Raw genomic sequence first — 22882 nt, 5'->3', positions numbered from 1 at the left:
TGGAAGATTTCTTTATAAAAGTAGTATAGGTTAGGATATTCTAGGTTCATAACCAACACTTGTGTTTATAAAATATTAGCATTCCGGGAATAGTGATAGAAAGATATTTAACAATAAATTACAAATATTGTAAATTCAGACTTTTTCTTACAGTTGCAAACACATCATAAATTTGGGCTGTGTTTCTTTGTATAAATCCTGCTGAGGACTGTGCTAAAACCTTTTGGCATGAATGCAAAGAGTATTTTCATAAATAAAACTTGGTAAAATCACTGTACACTCCATTAATTTAAAAACACTTCTCTTCAACTTCAAAGGGAAACCCTTTTCTCCTTTTTTAGTGCAAAGATGGTGTTTCTTTGCTGCTTTAATGGTTTGCTTCTTGTAGCTGTCATAACTACATGCTCCAAGTATGTGATAGTAAGAGACGAGAAGTTAAATGACATCTAGGCTTCGATTCAACATGTCTCAGACATTACAGAGCAACAAGCTCATAAATCTAACCTCTGAAGTGCCTACCAATAAAAATTCTGCACACACATCCTTTAAGCGCAAACCTCACAAACACGTACATGGCCTTATACCAGGGTTCAGTTGGAATGGATGAATTTTATGGGAGGACATGTGAAATATATGTAGTTTAAGGTCTGTACATGGATTTACTCACATAGCCCTACTTTGAAACATAAAAAGAATACTTGCTACCACTTCAGTAAGTGACTACCAGGCAGCAAGTACTTCTCAAGTTCATCATCTCATTATAATTCCTTACCACTCACAATAACTGTGAAGTAGATATTATTAGCAATATTTTATAGATGAAGAGGTTATATCACTTGCCATAGCTCAAGAAGCTGGTAAGTAGAGGAGCTGGGATTTGAATTCAGGCCTGATGTCAAGACTCATGCTCTTTCCATCACAAAACATTAAACTTGAAGTTTTTGTAAAAGCTAACTATTCTATGTATTTTGTGTCTAAGATACATAAAGTATTTTATGCATTAATGTACTACGTCTCACAATAGAAATAAAAGAATAATGCCACATTTTTTTTATTAATCTCAACCTGGATTTCTTTTTCTTTTATCTTTGCATTATGAAGAATTTTAAATGCATACAAAAGTAGACAAAACAGTGTAATAAACCCCCATGTACACATCATCCATCTTCAACAAGAGTCAATTTATGATCCATCTTGTTTCACATAAACCCCCACTCCATTTCTTTCTTTCTTTCCCATATTATTTTGAATATCTATCATTTTGATATTGAAAATATTATTTTGACTAATGTCAGACATTTATTATTTTATCTTTAAATATCACAGTGTACACCTCTCCAAGATAAGGACTCTTCTAAAAAATGTATAAGCATAACACCATTGTCACACCTAAAAAAATAACAATAGATTCTTTTTTGATTGAAGTATAATTGACATACAATCTTCTATTAGTTTCAAGGATACATCATTGTGATTCAATATTTATATATACTATGAAATGGACCCCAAGATAAGTCTAGTTAGCATCTGTCACCATACAAAGTTATTACAATATTATTGACAGTATTCCCTATGCTGTACATGACATCCCCACCACTTATTTATTTTATAACTGCAAGTTTGTACCTCTTAATCCCCTTCACTTATTTCACCCACTCTGGTAACCAACAATTTGTTTCCTCTATCTATGAGTCTGTTTCTGCTTTGTTTTGTTTGTTCATTTGTTTTGTTGTTTAGATTCTACATATAAGTAAAATCATATGGTATTTGTCTTTCTCTGACTGACTTACTTCACTTAGCATAATACCCTCTAGATCCATCCATGTTGTTGCAAATGGCAAGATTTCATTCTTTTTAATGGATGAAAAATATTCCATTGTATAAATATACTCCATCATCCATATATTTTTTAAAGATTTTATTTATTCATTTGAGAGTGGGAGCTAGAGAGTGCATGAGCCAGGGGGAGGGGCAGTGGGAGAGGGAGAAGCAGACTCCCCACAGAGCAGGGAGCCCTACATGGGGGGCTCAATCCCAAGACCTTGGGATCATGACCTGGGCCAAAGGCGGACACTTAACCAACTGAGCCACCCAGGTGCCCCAGCCTCATCTTCTTTAAACATTCATTCATTGATGGACACTTGGCTTACTTCCATATCTTGGCTATTGTAAATAATGTTGCAATGAACATAGAGGTGCATATATCTCTTTGAATTGGTGTTTTTGTTTTCTTTGGATAAATACCTGAAAGTAGAATTGCTAGATCATACAGTAGTTCCATTTTTAATTTTTTAGAAATCTCTGAACTGTTTTCCATAGTGGCTGCACCAATTTACATTCCCACCAACAGTGTACAAAGGTTCTCTTTTCTGCACATCCTCGCCAACACTTGTTATTTCTTGTCTTTTTTTTTCTTTTAAGATTTTATTTATTTATTTGACAGAGAGAGAGAGAGAGAGAGAGAGAGAGAGAGACAGCTAGAGAGGGAACACAAGCAGGGGGAGTGGGAGAGGGAGACGCAGGCTCCTGGCCGAGCAGGGAGCCCGATGCGAGGCTTGATCCCAGGACCCTGGGATCATGACCTGAGCGGAAGGCAGACGCTTAACGACTGAGCCACCCAGGTGCCCCATTTTCTTGTCTTTTTGATACTAGCCAATCTGACAGGTGTGAGGTGATATCTCATTGTGGCTTTGATTTGCATTTCCTTGATGACTAGTGAAGCTGATCATTTTTTCACATGCCTGTTGGTCCTCTGTGTGTCTTCTTTGGAAAAATGTCTATTAAGTCCTCTGCCCACTTTTTAATCAGGTTGGTTTCTTTTTTATTTTGGATATTAAGTTGTATCTTTATATACTTGGGAATTAACCCCTTATCAGATGCATGGTTTGCAAATATCTTCTATTCAGGAGGTTGACTTTTCTTTTTGTTGATGATTTCCTTTGCTGTGCAAAAGGTTTTTAGTTTGATGTAATCAACAGTAGATTCTTATAAAATATTCAGTGTTCACATTTCAAATTCTCTCATAGCTACAACTTTTTAGAGTTTATCTAACTCAAGATGAAAATGAGGTCCACACATTAGTTGATATGCCTTTTAAATCTCTTTTAATCTATAGTTAATAAGGCTTTATAATAACATTTCTTTACTCACTTTGCATTATTTGCTTTTGCCAAGCTGTATTTTTAGGCATCAATTTACTTTGACAAGGGATATAGACTTGCCATTTCATAAGATTTTTAAGACTCACACAGTGGAAATTTTTCATATTAAAATATACTGAATCATTTTCTCAGAAACTCTCTACATCATTCATGAAAACACTCAAAGAATCTTCAAGCTGGTAAGAAATTTCAGTGGTTCATATTTACCACCATCACAAATGTAATGTGAGTGACCATTGGGCAATTTTGTTATATGTATTTATACACATATATATGTATTTATATACATATGAGAATTTTGTTATATGTATTTATATACATATAAGAATTTTGTTATATGTATTTATATACATAGGTCTTTCTTAAAATTTTTACTTAAATATTGTGTAATTTGCTTTAGAGTCTGGGTCCATGGTGGGCAATTTTTCTAATATTCATGATGATGTTTTTCTAGCAATAAATTTTTAATTATAAACATTATACCTTGTCATTCAAATTTGATTAAACTCTAGCTGTTGATGATTAACTCATTTTATAAAAAGGGAAACTAAATATAATGAAGTAAATCAGTTTGCTCAATGCCATAAAGTCATACTGTCACTACATCTAAAAGTTAAAAGTAACTTTAAGTGAAACATTAAGTAGAAAAAAAGTTCTTAAAGCAAGCAGGACCTGAATTGTCAAAGGAATCTATGTCTTATTAAAAAATAAAAATAAAAAGCCTTTCCCACATTCTCCAATCATATTTGAGCTCATTAAAAGAGCTCTTTCATTTATGTTCCTTCCACATTAAAGTAATAAATTATTTGGATTATGTTTTATTTTGCCCGTGTTTCATTCTTTATTAATGAACATCATTCAGGAAGGTGACAATGGACTGATAAGAAAATTTGGGTGGAAATGTGAGGGAAAGAATTGCCATTAACACTGTTGTAAATCCGATCTATATTTTCTTACTGTCCAGGTTGCATGCTAGAACTTACACATGTTACCACTAGTCCTCATACCAGCACTGCAACGAGGCAGTAAAATACAGCGATGGAGAGCATGGGCTTTGGAGCTATTAATGAACATGGAGTTTCTCATTGGGGTGACGAAAATGCTCTGAAACTAGAGTGGTGATGAGTGCACAACTCAGTGACTATACTAAAAACCACTGACTTGTATACTTTAAAAGGGTGAATTTTATATTATATGAATTATATCTCAAAAAAGCTATTGCTTTTTAAAAAGCAAATGCTATGGAGTCAGCCTGACCAAGTTAGAATCCTTGAGGGGCATGATCATGAAGGATTCCCAACCTCTCTGGGCCTCAGTGCCCATGTCTGTCAAATGGGTTTATTAGTACCTATTTCGTAGGGCTGTTCTGAGAATTACATAAGATAGTGCATATGAAGGACTTAGCACAGTGTCTGCAGATCCCCCATTTTATAGATAGGGAAGCTGAATTTCAGAGCAATTAGGCAAACTGCTAAGGTCACATGACCTTTAGCTAAATGGTATAGGTAGGATTTGAACTAGGTCTGTCAAGCCTCAATGTCCATGCTCTTTCTACCATGCCAAGTTTCTTCTCCAGAACAGAGACAAGACTCTCCCTGACACTGTTCAATGGTCACTACTCCACCATATTAAACCTGGGATTGAATGGAATGAGGGATAAGAAAAATTTTATTTGCAACCTTCTCTATTAGGTAGTCCATTCTCCCAAGCATCGTTCTTTAAAGGGTAAACTTTAAAGCACATTGTACCAACTCATCACAGACTTTTCCATAACCAGATGTTTAACTGTAGACTACTAAAGAGATTTATAAATAAGGGATCTTTTATAATGAAGAACTATTTTCCTGGGGCACCTGGGTGGTTCAATCGGTTAAGCATCTGCCTTTGGCTCAGGTCATGATTCTGGGGCCCTGGGATGGAGCCCCTGTGGTGGGCTCCCTGCTCAGCAGGGCATCTGCATCTCCCTCTCCCTCTGCCCCCCTCAACCCCTGCTCGTGCTCTCTCTTTCTCCCTCAACTTCTCTCAAATAAATAAATAAAATCTAAAAAAAAAAAAGAACTATTTTCCTTCTAGGCACCAGACTATTTTAGTCCACATATCCTGAAGAACAAAGTATGTATTTAGGCAAATGCCTGGAGTCAATAAAATTCATCCCATCATCTTCCTGCACGAGGATCCTGCCATAGATAAAAATGATAAGGAAATCTGAGGCCATCATTTCTGTCTTCTCTCACTCCCTTCCCAATACTACCTAGTGTTCTAGGGCTTTTTAAAGTCTTCTGTCAGCTGTTCTCTTATTTACATATTCCTATACTTTTCATATTCGTAAACTGTCCTGTAGTACCTTACAGAGACCTGTTACCAGCCCCACACACCCTGCAAGTTTCTGAAGCACTTAGCAATCAGCTAAGATCCAATCAAAAGAGCAAAAGGTAAAAAATCACCCCCTCCCCCCAAAAAAATGACTTAGGGGTAGGAGCAAGGCTGGAGCCAAGACACAAGTATGGGCTTTCCAACTTGATCTTTCCCTACATTTACTTCTAAATGAGCCAAGAATTTGCTCTATATATCCAATCATCATTGAGAAGTAAATACAGTCTTCTGTTCTAGGTAAACTCTTCAACTGTCCCCTTGGCTGCTCTACCTAAGAGAGAAAGGCTGTGTGGAAGTTGCCGTCAACCAGAAGATGACTGCAATGACACTATTACAAGAATCTGGTAAGATTTGCCCTTTGTCTTTGTAGCCCCGTATAGTCTCTTGTGTTCAACTCCAGAATTCTCTTCTCAACACATTACTATACCATAGCTTTGACACTAATTCTTTATTTCTCCTTTAGGTAATTAATTCTACCCTCACAGTTCCATTCGTTTCTGCCAGTTCACATTCATGTTCTGCCCCCTGTGGATTTTGGCTGACAACTGTTAAACCCTGAACGATGCAGGGCCATTGCCTGAATAGCATATTTCGCACTTTGCAAAGCAAACTGCTACACTGTTACATATAATTCTCTATTCTCAGTCTGTGTTTTTAGCCGTAAGTGCTTTAGGATAGTGAGATATATGGTAACACCACATCACATTATTTCAAATATTATAAATACTATGGCCAACTTACAAGAGTCAAAAAGCTTTAAATATGTAAGATTTTTTATTTCTTAAAGTTTGATTTTAAAGAAAACCTTAAATAGACTTGAAATACACTGAAAGTATGATCTAGGAAAATTTAAATTTTCATAAAACTAGTATCATTCCTCACAATTTGAATTTCTCTAAGGTATTATGCTCATTGAGAATGGATACATTGACAATATTAAGAGAATGGAAAACCTGGAAAGTTTACAATTGATTTTAAAAAGTTTTAGAGTGGGGCGCGTGGGTGGCTCAGTCGGTTGGGCGACCGCCTTCGGCTCAGGTCATGATCCCGGAGTCCCGGGGTCGAGTCCCGCATCGGGCTCCCTGCTCGGCGGGGAGTCTGCTTCTCCCTCTGACCCTCCCCCCTCTCATGTGCTCTCTCTCTCTCATTCTCTCTCTCTCAAACAAATAAATAAAATCTTAAAAGAAAAGTTTTAGAGCAAAATAGTTCATAAAGCTATTTGTAAGCTTGATCTAAAACTCTCCCTGATTCTCTGAGAAAATAAAAATCCCCCACTTAAAATAGGTTAAGAGTTAGTATTCAGAATTATGTTTCTGACATTCTCAACCAGGGTACTAAAAAGAAAGACATCCCTTCAAACTGAATTTGGAAAAAAAAAAAGAAATTCCAATTTTGAACCTTTTAAGAATATGGTCTAATCCTGTCCCTTTTTTTTTTAAATTTTGCACACAGCTGTCTGTTGTAGTTTTTAGAATCATGCCAGATGCTGGGTTCATCAAGCAAAAGCAGGAAAACAATGGTTTGAAAGCAATTAGAAGCACAGAGGCTGCAATGGGGCTCATATTAAAATGTGATAACACTGTTCTAGTGGGAATTTCAACACTACTCCGTTTCTGACATTTCTCTGCTGCCAGACAGGCAGGCTGTGTGGAAGAGCACTGTGACCAAGGAGGTAACCTACTGGAATTTATTTCTGGAGCAAATGAAGGATCAGCTGAGTTGGAGCCCTCCCAAGGTTTTATTATGGACTCGGCCACCATTTTATTTGAATGTTAGCGGATCCTGTTGGCATGTGACAAAGCTCAAGGAGTAAAAGCATCTTACAGCTTTGGTTCTGTAAAATAATCCAGCACCAATCCACTCAGAAGGCAGATGCATCAGAGCCTCTCGTTGCTAAAAAGCAGAGCAGGGGAGCCCAGCAGGGTGAAGGTTAATTAAACACTCCACTAACTTTCCTTAGAAATGGCTAATGCCACTCTGTGTAGAAGCTTATTTAGAAGACGCAGAGGTAAACAATGCCATCCACATATCTTTAGTGTAAAACCACAAATGGCCAAAAGCACTCACCTTGGGGCTGAATATCCCAATAGTACCTGAAATACAAGGAAAAGAATGGAGGTAAGTCAAACTTGTATTTCAATCTTGGTTGGCATATGGTAGAGACGGCACCTAGTCCAAAAAGCTTGCTAAATAGTCAATAACCAGCCAAGCCACCACCCACTTTGAGAAAAATGAAAGGGTTGTCCCTGAGATTTGGAAGATTCTCAGTGGCATTTAACTCACTGTAACTCCTTAGACAGTTTTGACCATGTTGCTGGAAAGGTCCTAAGAGGTTACTTAGCCACAGTCCGAGTTTCTCCTCAGGAGCTCTACAGGCTTGGAGGGCCACAACTCTTTGTTGTGACAACCTGTCCCGTGTATTACAGGGCAACCGGTATCACTGGCCCTCAGCACCTAATCCCAGTGGCACCCCCAGCTGTTATAACAACCCAAACATCACCCCCCCAACACATCCTCAAACACTTCTAGGTCTAAATTCTTAACTTTACAGCTGAAGCATCAACAAAGGACGCAAGGTCACTTAGCATTTCAGTGTCTGTGCCAAGACTGGGGCTTTTGCAGTCCACTGTATCATTCCATCTCCTCTTTTATTTTGGGGTATTATTGGCAAAACCAACAGCCTTCAAGTCTTCAAACTAATGAAATGGCAACAGCAGAAAGGATCATTTGTAAGTCACTTATTTGGAATCTAAATTACACTTCCCCCATAGAAGCAATGTTCTACAGGGTGGCTACCCACAAAAGTCTATTGTACTTTGGATTCCATTTCCTCCTGCCTTCACAGGAACCTTACACTATTCTATATCGATTTTCTCTTGTATATATTCAACCTCTTCCTCTCAACTGGGCCCTTTCCATCAGTATTTATGCTCCCTTAAAAATAAAGCAAAGCCTCCCTCACCTGCTTCATACCCCTCCATCTGCTGTCCTCTTTCCCTTCACATCACAGTGAAATTTTCAAAAAGTGTTGTCTGTAGTTTCTGTTTTCTTCCACCTCCCACTCACTCCTCAACACACTCCAATCTTGCTTATAGTAACCACATGTGAATTCCTGCAATGGACATAATTCTATACCACTAAACAGAATGAATATTTTTCTACCCTCATCTTGACCTCTCAGGAGTGTATACATTCATTTGAACACTTTTTTTTCCCTTGGGAAAGAGTTTAGTTCTTAAAAGAATCCATAACCCAAAATAAAAGATTAAGGAAAAGGCAATACATAGGTAATAATGAGGTGTGTCTTCTGGCACACACATGACTGAAATAAGGTAAGGTTACGTTAGAGACAAACATCATCCCAGTGAGTATCGAGGTTATTTCTTTATAAGACTAAAGTTCAGGAAATGGAGAAGTAGGAGATAAGTGGGAATATGTTGCCATAATTCAGAGATGCATTTGTGGGAAATTATCAGAGATAAGGAAGAGAAGATGGAGAAGCCTCCTGGTTGACTCTTCTTATTCCTTTCTTTTCCCAGAAGAGTTCTGGGCTGGCAATCAGGTGAAGGGAAATGTGAGATCTTGGATGACAGGGAGGGAAAGTTCAGGACAGCTCCGACATCTGCAGTGGAAAGGGGGAGAGGGAATAACAGGAGGAAGGGGTGGGAAAGGTAAAGCTGCAGCAGGTGGGAAGAAGGATGTCCATGTCACTAGGAAGGCATATGTAGATGGAGAGTGGCTGTAACTTAAAACAAGTTGTATATATTAGTACGACGGGTCAATCCCCGCCCCCCCCAGCAGATGCTGCAGCTTCCACTGTACCTGGCCACTATGAAGAGCTTTTCCATCAAACTCATTTCTATAAAACGCAGTTAATCAAGTAAATCATCAAAGGGGCGAGGAATTTTCCATGTTTTTGCTGTTTCCCATCTTCTCTGGAGGCACTGCTCTAGCCCTTGATTCCAATCATTATTCAACCTCCAATTCAATATAAATAGAAATTAGAATGTGAGCCTGTGCAAGTGTGTGTGTGGGGTGTGGGGGGGGGGTGTACTTCTCCTTCCGAAATGTATATGATGACAATAGCAGGAACTTCGCTAACTAATGTCGTTCTCACTTATTGACCCAGAAAAAAAAAATGGAGCCATGCTTGGGCAGTTAAAAGGCCAACTCTTAGCTAATTGTTAAATAGGCAAAACATGTTACTGATGACCTCAACCTTTTTTTCTCCTCTCTTCTCCACCATCCCCACCCCAATGCACACGCACATTTTCAGTCCCCTTCTCTACCTACTGTAAAGTGATGCTGGTTTCCTGCTTTCTCTTTTTAGTTAAGAAGGTCTTATAAGTTCACATACACTAAGAGTACTGTTTCTGCCAATGGTAGCTGTATCATAAGAAGGCCGATTACAGAGAAAGAATTCAACTTAACAGTATTAAACAAAACGGTATTAAACACTATTAAATAAAGTAGCAGGTCTATCGAGTTGATGTTAAATAGCAGAATCTGCCTTAATCTTTTTTTTTAAGATTTTATTTATTTATTCATTTGAGAGAGCGAGAATGAGAGAGAGAGAGAGCACATGAGAGGGGGGAGGGTCAGAGGGAGAAGCAGACTCCCTGCTGAGCAGAGACCCCGATGCGGGACTCGATCCCGGGACTCCAGGATCATGACCTGAGCTGAAGGCAGTCGCTTAACTGACTGAGCCACCCAGGCGCCCCTGAATCCGCCTTAATCTTGATGATGTTGTAATTAAATATTTCTGTCAGTAAAAATCATATGTAGAACTTGACATGGAATGGCATGAAGTGGAATTTTAGTTGCTTTCACTTTCACAAGGTATAGAACAATCCTGCTACCCTACTTTTTCCCCTTTGTCTTACTCTAAGTCTTAATTGTGCAACAACCCTAAAGAAAGTTTGTTTACACTCACACACATGCACGCACGCACACACACACCCAGAGGATACTTCTAAAAGGCAAGGCCAAAAAGTGAGCAATCTCATCCCTCACTGGAGGGCACCATGGACTCTTCTCTGCTGGGCACAACACATTTAAAGTCTTGATCTTGTCTCATTAAACATATCCTATGGATGACCTTCATCACATTCTCTGGAAAGATCACCCCACACTAGAGAATTCTACACTCCTTAGGAGGCATTTAGTCAAATCCTGCCCACATCTTCTAATTCTTATCCTTCACTCTGAAAACAATTATCCTTTAGCCAGAGACTCCAACAAGTCTGAAACTAGACATTTTAAACCAAAATACAAACACCACAACAGAATTACATAGAAGAAAAGGCATACAGGCACACACACAGAGTTGTGTTTATCCTAAAGGCCTCTGAGAATTTCATATCAGGCCTGTGCAGATAGATAACAAACACTCCTTTAATCTTCCCTTTGAAGCTTCAGCTTCAATATGAAAAGGAAGCTATCACTCTGCTGCAATATACATACTCAACATCATCAGGTCCATGCAAATGATATTTGGAACTGGAAAAAGATGAGTACAGAACGAGCAGACAGAAATTGCCACAACCATATTGATGATTATGGCTTTCACATTCAGTCAAAATAGATCCATCTTTACTTGATCATCCGAAAATGAAAATGGAAGAACAAAATTTCCTAATATTTTGTCGGCTCTGCAGAATAGAGTTTAGAAAATTTAGAGTTACATTACATGTGAGACAAAGTTTGCTATTTGTGTTTCTAAATTCAGAGAGGTTTTCAGTGAACTTTAGTTTAGGGGATGGTAACAATAAATAAATGGGATTCACCATAGTGAGGGGATCTTGAGGCTAATATAGCAACAGTAATAGCAATGACAAATAGTAACAATGTTAACTTTTCTCGAATATATTGGGGGCACTGTTCTAAACACTTCTCTTATATTAACTCATTCCTCCACACTGTAGCCCTATTATTATGCGCATTTTATAAATAAGGAAGCCAAGTCATTGAGAGGCGAGATGACTTGCCCATGGTTTACACAGCTAGTTATAAGGCAGACAAGTTTCCAATCCTAGCAACTAGTTCTAGAGTGGGCACTCTAATAACAAGTTAAGGAGGAGAGTCTTGAAAATATAATCTAACTTAAAGACACTCAGAAAAAAATGATTTTTTTCTCTGAAGACTTTCTACTATCCCAACAGAATTCAGTCACTCCGTCAACAAATCCTTGTTGAATGTCTTCTATATGACAAGTCCTTTGCTCTGGTGCCTTGGATGAAATGGTGACTAAAGTACATATAGTCTGTCTGCAGATATATTTCAGTATCTTTCAAACTGCAAACTGTTCTAGTTTGCCACTCAAGAATCACAGAACACTAGATTCCTGCTAAAAATGAAGCTATTAACTCTTAATCATTAGATGCGGGGGGGAGTTTGACGTGGGTATCAAACTCTTGACCATGGAACTAACGAATGAACGTAGTTATTGAGATCAAAGTACTCAGAGCTTTCACCACTCAGCCAGCTAATTAGATCCTGGCAAAGGAGGTAACTCTACAGGTAACAACTGTAACTACCCTCATATTATTGCAAATATATAGGAAGGAAAAATAGTTCCATTTCCTGATTACAATTAAAAAATTAGCATATTCAGCACTTAACATATGCTAGGCATTGTGTTATGTATACATTGTATAGGTGTTATTTTATTTAATCTTCACCACAACCCTATTAAGTCAGTACTATTATTATTCCCATTTTACAGATTAGGAAACTGAAGCTCAGTAGGTCAACCGATTTGACCAAAACCACATAGCTATTAAATGGCAGAACTCAGATTTGTATCCAGGTCTCCTTGGTTCCAGAGCTCAAGCTCTTAAATCCCACATTAACTGTTTTTCTATTGACTGTAATGTAGAAAACAAACCTATTATTGTCAGACAGCTAGTATTAGAGAGTAGTTAGATCAGACATCTTTAACTTAGAGTCCACAGTTGAGCTTTAGAAGACTCATGAACTCCTGAAAATTGTGGGTGAAAAGCAACCCACATTTTCTTTTCTCTTGAAGAAGAATCCATAAACTTCATTAGATTCCCAAAAATGTCAATAACTCTTTCCCTCCAAAATGATAAGACCCTCTGGGTTAGATGAATAAAGTTGTAATGGCATTATAAAACTAACTACCCACAAAGGCCAACATCTGTAATGTTATAAATCTAGAACATCTAAATGAATTTATTTTGCAACAAAAGTATTAAACATGTTATTTTGCCTGTGACTTATGGAAATTTAAAACACATCATACATTCTCTGCTTCGTTAAACCACCTGCTAAACAAAATCAAATCTCTTCTTGATGACTGAAGGATGTAAATTTGAACTTTGGTTTTTGTACCAAAACAGTGGTGCCTTCTCAATGGATAGGCTGTCTGCACTACTCTTTGTCCAGAGATGACTTTTATTTCCCTCTTGACCATCTCTGTTCTCTTGGTAATGACTATCTCCAAAGAATGAAGTGTTACACTGACAATAGAAATGGAATTCAAATGGAAACCTGGCTGAGCAGGGGCTTTCAACAGCAAGTTGATATCACTAGGAAAACCCCTTGCAATCGACCTTGATCAGTGAGCCACATGGTAGAGACTGATATATGTCCAAGGAAATGGCTTTTCTGAATAATGTTAATAGTCTGTACACTGGAGATAGTTCCTATAATTTCTTTTCTTACTTTGGAAGATTCACTTGATTTCAAATTTTCTTTCTAGTAGCAGTGCTCCATCTACTACCTTGCAGAAAGAATGGGCAAGTGGCAAAGGGTCATATGGCCAGTGACACCCAAGAACAGAAATGGGAAAAGAGCACCATCTGGTGGAAGTCCCTGGTGGTGGCATCAGAGGCTGGGACCCAGGGGTCGGGACACCAGCCTTGGAAACAGTCAGGCAGCAATGGGAAGGCCCCTGGAAGGGAGCTGGTACCCCCTCTAGCCCCAGTACCTTTAATCCATCAAAAGGACAGGACCTAGTATCTGCCTACAAGGAGCTTACAATCTGAACAATGAGATATTTATACATGAGCAGACGTCGATCTAAGATAGTAAATAATAAATACTATGGTAACAACAGACAAGCCCGAGGCGGGACTCGAGCAGACAGAAATTGCTGCAACCATATTGATGACTACTGTTTCACATTCACGTATAACTCAAGTAATAGAAGTTTCACATATAGAGTTTCACATGTAACTCAAGTAATAGAAGGACCTGCCATAAGAAGTTCCTAGTTCCGGGGCGCCTGGGTGGCTCCGTTGGTTAAGCGACTGCCTTCAGCTCAGGTCATGATCCCCGAGTCCTGGGATTGAGCCCCGCATCGGGCTCCCTGCTCATTGGGGAGCCTTATTCTCCTTCTGAGGCTCTCCCCGGTCAGGCTGTTTCTCTCTCAAATAAATAAAATCTTAAAAAAAAAATAAGTTCCTAGTTCATTTTTTGGGGTGTAATATTTCTGTGGTCTCGAGTCTATATCCATGAGTTTTAGAAACCCACCCTGGAAGGCAACACAATGTCTCCTACTTATGAAATGGTCACAATTAAACTTTTATTAAATAATAAACAAGCAACATTATCTAATGTTGACAGTATTGATTTTTTTTTTAGAAGTCTGTTCCCAGACAATAAAAAAGAAATAAGACCTTACTCATCACTGGAGTTTTCCATAACACTTTTACTACATAAAATCCCTGCTATGCCCAATTCAACATCCACCCTGGATACCAACAGTAAGAAATCTGGTTGCTTTTCTCAATTAGTCAATGATTATGGTCTTTCACCACAACACTGAAAATATTCCTTCCCCTATGTTCTAGCATCAAGACTGCAAATTGTGGTTGTATGTCTATGTAATCCCCATACTCCCTACATGTAATAGGCAACCAATTATAACTCAATGAACTATTAAAGAAAAATGCCAGCCAGGTATTTTGTGACAAAAAAGAAGACCATAAATGTCAAGTCAGAGTTGAGATTTTTTTTTCTTTCTATAGATAAAGGGGAGCAACTGAAGGATTGGATGGTTGGTTGGTTTGCTTGTTTTAAGGATAGGAAATGATGTCCACCACGATCAAACCAGCAGAAATATGCAACCTTGATGGGAGGGAGAAAACCTGAGAGGCAGTTTACTGGAGACCAAGAAGAGTGACAAGAGATTTGATTTGGAGGCGAGCTGGGAACAGAGCGTCAAGAGGAAAATCAGAGATATCTTTTGGTTCGAAACTTGTGTATGGGAGAAAACAAGGCAGCACTCACAAAGAACTCCAGCTGATTACTATATTTTAAACTGTGGTCTCTTTGGCTCTTGTCCTGTTATTTTTATCTCTGTTGATGCTTGGAACCTAATTTTATTTTTTGCTTTCTTCAGGTTAATAGCTACTCTTAGACCACCAAGACTCCTACTTATCTGATTAGTGCGTAACTGATATCTGCATGACACTGTGACTGGACCCTATACTCATTGAATTTTACAGCTGGAAGGTCACTGAAGGTCATTTAATCCAACCCCTCACTTTCCAGATGAGAAAATGAAGTATGCAGAGGTTATGTGATTGCATCATAGAAGTTTAGAAGTTCACATTGTGATGAAGCTACCACAGTTTATCTTGTGCAGGCAGGTTCAAAAACATGATATTCACTTGAAAATTCCTTTGGTATTTCCCTTGTTATGAACATGGTCACATTATTCACCTGAGAACAAAAGTTACATGAAAAATATTTAGGCTGGACTATTCTTAGCGCTCATCTAGGCAGAGTGGATTTCTCAACATTAACATGCCAACATACCATCTGTATCTCAAGTTATGAAGACTGCATTCGTTCTCCCAAACATTAATAAATTTCCACTATTTGCCAGATACTCTGTGAGGGACTGAGAGTATGGAAAGCCCCAACTGTGGGCCGGTTGGGCTGGAATAGTCAAATTGTGCCGAAGTGATAGAATTGGCACAAAACACACACAAGGTAAAAACTGGGGCCAGAAGAACCCAGGCCTGGCTAATGCCAGAAGCTGTCTTACTGCCTGCAGATAAGGGTTGCTGAGGGAGGATCTGGGATCAGATAAAGGAAGATGCCTGGCAGGGGAGGGGAGGGTCACAGAGAGGCCAGGCCCAGGATGCAGAGGGGCTGGGCTCATCAGAGCAGGTGGCAGAGGCCCAAAGCAGACATGTTTGAGGAAGGGATAGGGCAAGATTCTGAGTGGGTTCCAACCTGAAAGCCTCTTGTTTTCTCCTGTGAAGTAGGTGATAATGTCAAGCAAGAGTGATATGATAAATCTGCTAAGCATTGGAGAGGTAAGGGGGGAAAGAGGAACATTAGAAAAGTTGCTACTAGGGTCATGTAAGGTCACTGCCAGGTGTCATTAAGGGTTCAGCTGAGCTGGGAGACTAAGCTTAAGAGTAGAGGCACTTCTACTGTGTCATTTTTCTTCAACACTGAGTAGCTGCCCAAATATAAGAGCAGAGATGTGGACAGTTGAATTGATCTGAGGTTAGGATTCTTCTAGACTTGGGAGATGAAAGGACAAAAGAGCAAGAGAACCCTGGAGGGCATGAACACTGGGGCTCAGGCTGGGTAGGAGAAAAGCCAACAGCCCAAGACTTGACCATAGTGTCTATACATATTAGAAACTTTTAACAATCAATTAAAATGTGCAAAAACAGGAGATAGCATTATTCTGCTCTTCTCTCTCAGGACTATCCTCTGTCCCACCAGTCCCAAACCTCTCCTATCTCATGCTCCCTGTTTCAGTGGCTGACATCTTCGTCCACCCAACTGAAACTTAGGGACCATCCCTTCATCTCTTTCTCTATTACTGTGTACATCCCATCACCAAGACCTGGACATTCTACTCCCTTGATTATCTTTTAAATCTACCTCTTCTCCATCCCTACAGGCACTGAATTCATTTAAGCCTTCAAGATGCCTGACGCAGGTTGATGTCCCCATGTCCTAAGATGTCCACCTGCCACCCTGCTCCTCTCTGACCCATTCTCCTCAGGGCTGATGGAGAAGGAAGGGCAGTGGTGAGCAAAGGCTTTGCAGACAGGTCTGGGTTGGAGTCCCAGCTCTTCCATCTTCTAGCTGGCAGACTTTGGCGGCAGCCTCGGTCTCCTCATCTTCTTTTTTTAATTGAAGTATAGTTGACACACCATGTTACATCAGTTTCAGGCGTACAACATAGTGATTCCACACGTCTGCGCGTTATGCTGTGCTCACCAGTAGTGTAGATACCACCCGTCACCATACAATGCTATTACAATATTATTGACTATATTCCCTGTGCTGTGCCTTTTATTCCTATGACTTATTCGTTCCATAAATGGGAGCCTCTATCTCCCAATCCCCTTCCCCCATTTTGCTCATCCCCCCACCCCCTCCCTTGGTTTCACCTTTAAAATAAAAATAATAACTATACTGGCCTCATATGTTTTTTGGGAGGATTAAATGAGATAATGCACATGAAGAACTGAGCACTAGGCCTGGTACCTGGCAGGCCTTCAGTAAATGTCAGCTGTTATGTCATTAGCATCATCATTATTCTATTGACCTAAAGTGCAAGCCTGGTCTTGTCATTGCCCTGCTTAAAACCCTGCAGTAGCTGGGGCGCCTGGGTGGCTCAGTCGTTGAGCATCTGCCTTCGGCTCAGGTCATGATCCTAGGGTCCTGGGATCGAGCCCCGCAACGGGCTCCCTGCTCAGCAGGAAGCCTGCTTCTCCCTCTCCCACTCCCCCTGCTTGTGTTCCTGCTCTCACTGTGACTCTCTCTATCAAATAAATAAACAAAATATTTAAAGAAAACAACAACAACAAAAACCTTGCAGTGGCTTACTCCAGCCCCAGCCTTCAGGTCCTCCCTTGCTCTGTTCATGCTGCTGCTCTCACATGTCTGCTATCTCTGCCAGCACACTTTCTCTATCGTGCCCCTTCTTCTCCCAGTGAACCTTTGAGGCTCAACTCTCTCACCTGTGTAAGGTGCTTCCATGCATGGCACCTCTGTGCACACCTCTCAGCAGCACTTGTAACATCAATCCTCTTGTCTCTCTATGTCACTGGGCCCTCAAGGGGCAGTGGCACAGAGCTTGTGCTCAATAAATGCTTGCTAAAAAAGTGAATGGACATGAGAAACAGAAGGGCTGTCTGAGTTCAGCACGAGTGGAGCACAGAGTGCGTTTCAGAGAGGGGTCAGAGACGAGGCTGCAGACGCAGGCAGCAGGCAAGGTTCTCCAGATAATGCCATGGGGGTGTGGATTTTATCCCAAAGAAGATGGGGAAAGGGACTTTCATTTTCCTCTAAATTACTCACACAAAGACAAGAAGGAAACGCAGAAAGAGAATTAAAGGAGGAGAAGAAAAGGAAGAGAAAGATAAAAAAAATAAGAAAACCTTGTTAAATTAAAACCTTCATCCAAATGCAGAATCCCCCCACCCCTGCCAAGACTGGTTTCAAAGAATAACCACAATATGACTAGCAAAAGTATACTTCAAAAGACACGACCGAATACACATTGTAGTGGCAAGAATCCAATATATAAATACAATCAATTTGTTTCTTCATTAAAAGCTTTCATGAAGAAAATGATTTAATAGAAATGCTAAAGCTACTGACACAGATTAATTGAAAAATAACAGAATCCTAATTAAAGACATAATATTATTTCACTCATTCATACTGCTCCAAAACTGAATAAATATATAAAAATAGAATTGAGAATGCAGGCTTCTACTGGTAACCACTCCAAGAGCTACAATGAATTACCGATATATTTTAAAAATTTCATATCCTTATGTATATGCTTTCTTCCAGTTAGAAGTTGAGATGTACATAGAAATCCAGAACTCATTTTTAAATTGTTTCAGTTTTGCCCTCAACTTGAGCCTTTTCCTAATTGTACAAGATTCTATACTAAAATACAATGCTTGGCCATTTATTTCTTTGCATAGTATCTCTCGCCGTCATATTAAACCCTTACAAGAAGTACACAGTTATCCGAATCATAAAGAATGGAACTACTTAGATCTAAAGGCTAATGACTATGTGATCAGTTCCAAGGCTGTATCAATACAGGTCAGGGGTCACCAGCAGTTCATCTACAATCAACCAACCATTCAATCCCAGGACTTACCTGACCCATTGTGGGGCCAGGATTTTGGTTCTGTCACACTTCAAGGGATTCTCCAACATCAAGAAATGTCTCCCCATGTTGCCAGGCCAGCAGGAAGCACAAAAGGCAGCAGGCAAACATCAGGCCAAGGGAATTTGCTGCTGAACCTATCCCCATTCCTCGCCCTACAAGCCAATTGGGTTGAAATGTTGTCAGTCACTTGCTGGTCCTAAGCCTTGCCTGTAAAATTTTCCTGTCAGTTAAAATTTTTCCTCCTCACCACCCAAAAAACAGCCTCAATTCATACTTTCCAGTTAAATCCTTCCACCATCATTCCCCTTCGTTATTCAAATTCATTTGAAAACCAAAGTAGTGTCTTACCTTAAAAACAAAAATGAAGTCTTCTGATAAAGATTTTTACATATACTTGCCTGATTTTAAGAACCTCCTGGAGCCCTTATTGAAACACGAATTCCCAAAGACCACCCCAACCTAGAAAATTAACATTTCCAGGGAAGAGACCTAAAAATCTGTATTTTCAACAAGATCGTCAGGTAATCCATATGATCGGGCAAGTTTGGAAAACAATATAAAGGAAATGGGCATTTTGCCAACGGTTGTCTGTTAAGAAAATTCTAGACAGGTAGCCCCCAGTTCAAGTACTGACTGTGTCCCATTTCCAGTTGTTTGGACCTTGGAATGCATTTTCCTAACAAAACAAAGTAATAGTGTTAAGTTTTCTGGGCCAGCTTCAAAAACCTATTAAATCTTGTTAACAGATCCGAAGAATAATAAATACAATCTTCCATTTACAAACCAATCACATTTCAAAAGTGGAAGTATAAAGTTGGCTATTTAGAATGTATTTTTCCATAAAGTTCTGAGAAATGGTTAGGTTACTTGGCTATCCATAAAAGCTTATTAAGCCCATAACAAGCCAAAGCCAGCTACAGAACCACAGATAGAAACATGAAGTTGGTGTCCTCAAAGCAAAAGATAATGAGAGGGAGAAATGATATGTCCTCCTTCTCTGGGCATAGGAAACGTAGGTGAATTTTGACATTCTTACCCTCTCTGCCTTTGCAACCATCTCCCACCTCCGAGTGGCCAAGGACTACCCAGGTGCCAAGGATTCACATGTTTTCCATAGCTCCCCGCTAAAGCATCAGCTTACACACCCCTGCCCTGTGCTTTCCTCTCCCAAATTACCTCTCCCCCCTCCAAAATTCAGTCAAAACTCTCACTTCCATAATTTGGTTCCATCCTATCTTTTTCAGCTTATCTCTCCCATTACTCCCTTATACCTAATAAACTGAATCACCATTTCGTTCCCAAATATGGCTAAACTTTATCCTCTCTGTATCTTTGTACCTGCTATTTTTGGGTGCAATGTGTCTCACCAAAAACCCAACCCTTTCAACCCACAGCCAAGCCATGATGTCATCTCACAGCCTTGAAGGCTTCTCAGAACCCACCAGCCAGAAGTGACTTCTATCTCTGGGATTTCACAGCACACTCTATGTGTACCTTTTCTAAAGCTTTAGCCACAATATTATCTTGAGATATAGTTATTTGTGCATGCTTTTTTATCTTTCCCATTGGGTTGTTTCTTGGGAATATTTTGGGGGGTATCTAATTATGTAACATGAATTATATTAGGCACTTTTATATGCATAACAACAATCCTACAAGGTGAATGTATCGTATAATTATTTGGTTTATCCTGCTCAAAAATAAATTACAGGAGGACTGGAACCTGTGTCATATTCACCACAAAAATGCTTTGCACATAGTATTTGCTCAGTAAACATCTGTTGAATGAATGAAGTGACATTATTCACTTTTCATGAAGAAATTGAGCCTCAAAAGAGTGCTGGCCTAACAGTCATACTGGCTGGGTTCAAATCTAAATTCCAGAATTTAACATTTGTGTAACTTGAGCACATCGTTACCTTCCTGAACCTCAGTTTTCTCATCTGATAAATGGTGATCATTCGGTATCCACCTCACACACACGAATTAAATGAGATAATGTGTGTAAAGCCCTTGACAATGGGCCTGGCCTATAGTACATGTGCGGTGAGTGTTAGCTGTGACTATCATTCCTAAATTGCAGATGTCAGAGTCTCTGGAGCTGTCATTCTTCCCAAGGAAAAGGATCCTCTGATGCTTGATAACTTTCAGTGTATCTAGCACTGTTCATTGCCCATAATAGAGGTTCGACAGCTCACTGGCTGCTGAATTTCCTCAGCACAGTCATCTTAACCAAAAGTTAGAAGAAAACCATCAAACACAGCTAATGTACACTCAAAAGTCTCTTAACCCTCCAGGTGAATTTGTATTTTAAAAGGTGATGAGCCTAAATATATTTCTAAATGGTGAAAAGGTATGCAACAAATGGGAACCAGACATTTCAGACCTTCTAGAGAAGATATCTGTGAGCAGTGGTCTCCATGCTGGCTCTGGTCATGAGTCTGGCCACTCATTGGCCCGATAACTTCTTGGAAAACAGGGATATGTAATATGTGACACTATCTTGATAGCCTGGCATCGTGCCCAACAAAGAGTAAGCAAATAGCCAATACATATTTGTTAAGTAAATTAACTTCTTTGGGCTTGTAATCCTTACCCTGCTCTTAGGTGATTCCGTTTCTCTTTATGACCAACATAAAAATCAATCATGGTGACTGATGTTTTGAGAAGGAGGAAGTGAATGGTTTACTCAAGCACCATCACTTTGGGAAACTAGTCCCACAAACGCTAGTTTTGGGACTAGTTTTACTAGATAGTCACACAGAATGTAGATAACCCTTTTCTAATGAAGGATTCATCCTGTGTCAGTTCAGTGCAGCTCAAAGGGATAATATCTAAGAAATGAAAATTGTCCTCAGTCAGTGATACTTCATCTATTGAAGACCTTGAGAATGAACTTCCTTTATTAAAAAAAAAAAAAGTATTTTAGCAAAATCATCAAAAATTACTCAGAGGACTGCTGTATTTCATATGGCTCAAAAATAATTTCACTTTCATGTGCATTTACGGGTGTGTGTGTGTGTGTGTGTGTTTGGCACAGAGTAAAACACCTCCACATACAGCTGTTTATTTGTGCAGGAGTGACCCAAGGCTTCATGACACAATTAAAGACTAATTTCCTCTTTCTACATCTCTTCCCCTTCAGTTCCAACTCCTTTTCCACCTGGAAACCAAATATTCTTTGGCTATTAAGTCTCTGTCCCTTTTAAAACAGGAAAGGCTCTGATCTCAATGATTTAGGATTAAATACATATTCACTGCAGAGTTGGAAAATACAAATAAACAAAAGGAGAAATTAAAAATCACTCAAACTCCACTTGCCAGAGATTACCGTCATTAACATTTTGGTGGGGGCAGGGCACCTGGTTGGCTCAACCAGAAGAGCATGTGGCTCTTGATCTGGGTGTCATGAGTTCAAGTCCCACATTGGGTGTAGAGATTACTTAAATACATTAACTTAAAGAACAAAACAAGGGGTGCCTGGGTGGCTCAGTTGGTTAAGCAACTGCCTTCAGCTCAGGTCATGATCCCGGGGTCCTGGGATTGAGCCCCACATCGGGCTCCCTGCTCAGCGGGGAGCCTGCTTCTCCCTCTGCCTCTACCTGCCACTCCCCCTGCTTGTGCTCTCTCTCTCTTTCTCTCTCTGTGTCAAATAAATAAAATCTTTAAAACAAACAAACAAACAAAACAAAACATTTTGGTGGATTTTTTCCAGACATTTTTCTCTGAGGTTTTACATATATATCTAACCTACTTTTTCACTTATAGTATATCTTATCGTTCCACATCAATAAATCTTAGATAGCATGATTAAATTATTTATTTATTTATTTACTTATTTATTTATTTTTAAGTTTGCCCTTTCAACAGAACAGAGGAGAATAAACTAGAACAGGGAGAAACTTGAGACAGAGAACCAGAAAGGAGAATTTTGCAATGCTCTGAGTAAGACTTTATGGAGGCTGAAGTTTAGCCAGTGACAAAGGGAGAGGAGAAGACTGATTTAGGATAAAGAATCAATAGGCTTGTTGATGGCTTGGGGAGTAAAGACAGAGGAGTCAGGAATGACGCTCAGGATTCTTCCCTGGGGGCCTGGGGCTAGGGAAAGCAGAGTTAGGCATTAGGGGTGAGCAGAATATAAAATAATAAGTTCAGTTCTGGACACTTAGTCAGGATTTTTCTGACTACCAGTAATAGAACACCCAACTGACAA

The 22882-nt window shown here is 39.5% G+C and overlaps 1 protein-coding gene across 1 annotated transcript in view; it reads right to left on the bottom strand.

Moving 5' to 3' along the window:
* Positions 1 to 22882, bottom strand: part of SKAP1 (src kinase associated phosphoprotein 1) — a 273892-nt gene that overhangs the window by 208709 nt on the left and 42301 nt on the right. Inside the window, exon 3 of the mRNA XM_025859313.2 lies at positions 7602 to 7627. Coding sequence (XP_025715098.1) covers positions 7602 to 7627 — 26 coding nt within the window. The remainder of the gene's footprint in view (positions 1 to 7601; positions 7628 to 22882) is intronic.

Source organism: Callorhinus ursinus, unplaced genomic scaffold (assembly GCF_003265705.2).
Source record: "Callorhinus ursinus isolate GAN/ISIS: 27379988/994484 unplaced genomic scaffold, GSC_fseal_2.0 scaffold52, whole genome shotgun sequence".
NCBI lineage: Eukaryota > Metazoa > Chordata > Mammalia > Carnivora > Otariidae > Callorhinus > Callorhinus ursinus.
Note: the sequence above shows the minus strand (reverse complement) of the source record. Positions and strands in the feature narration are given on the sequence as shown.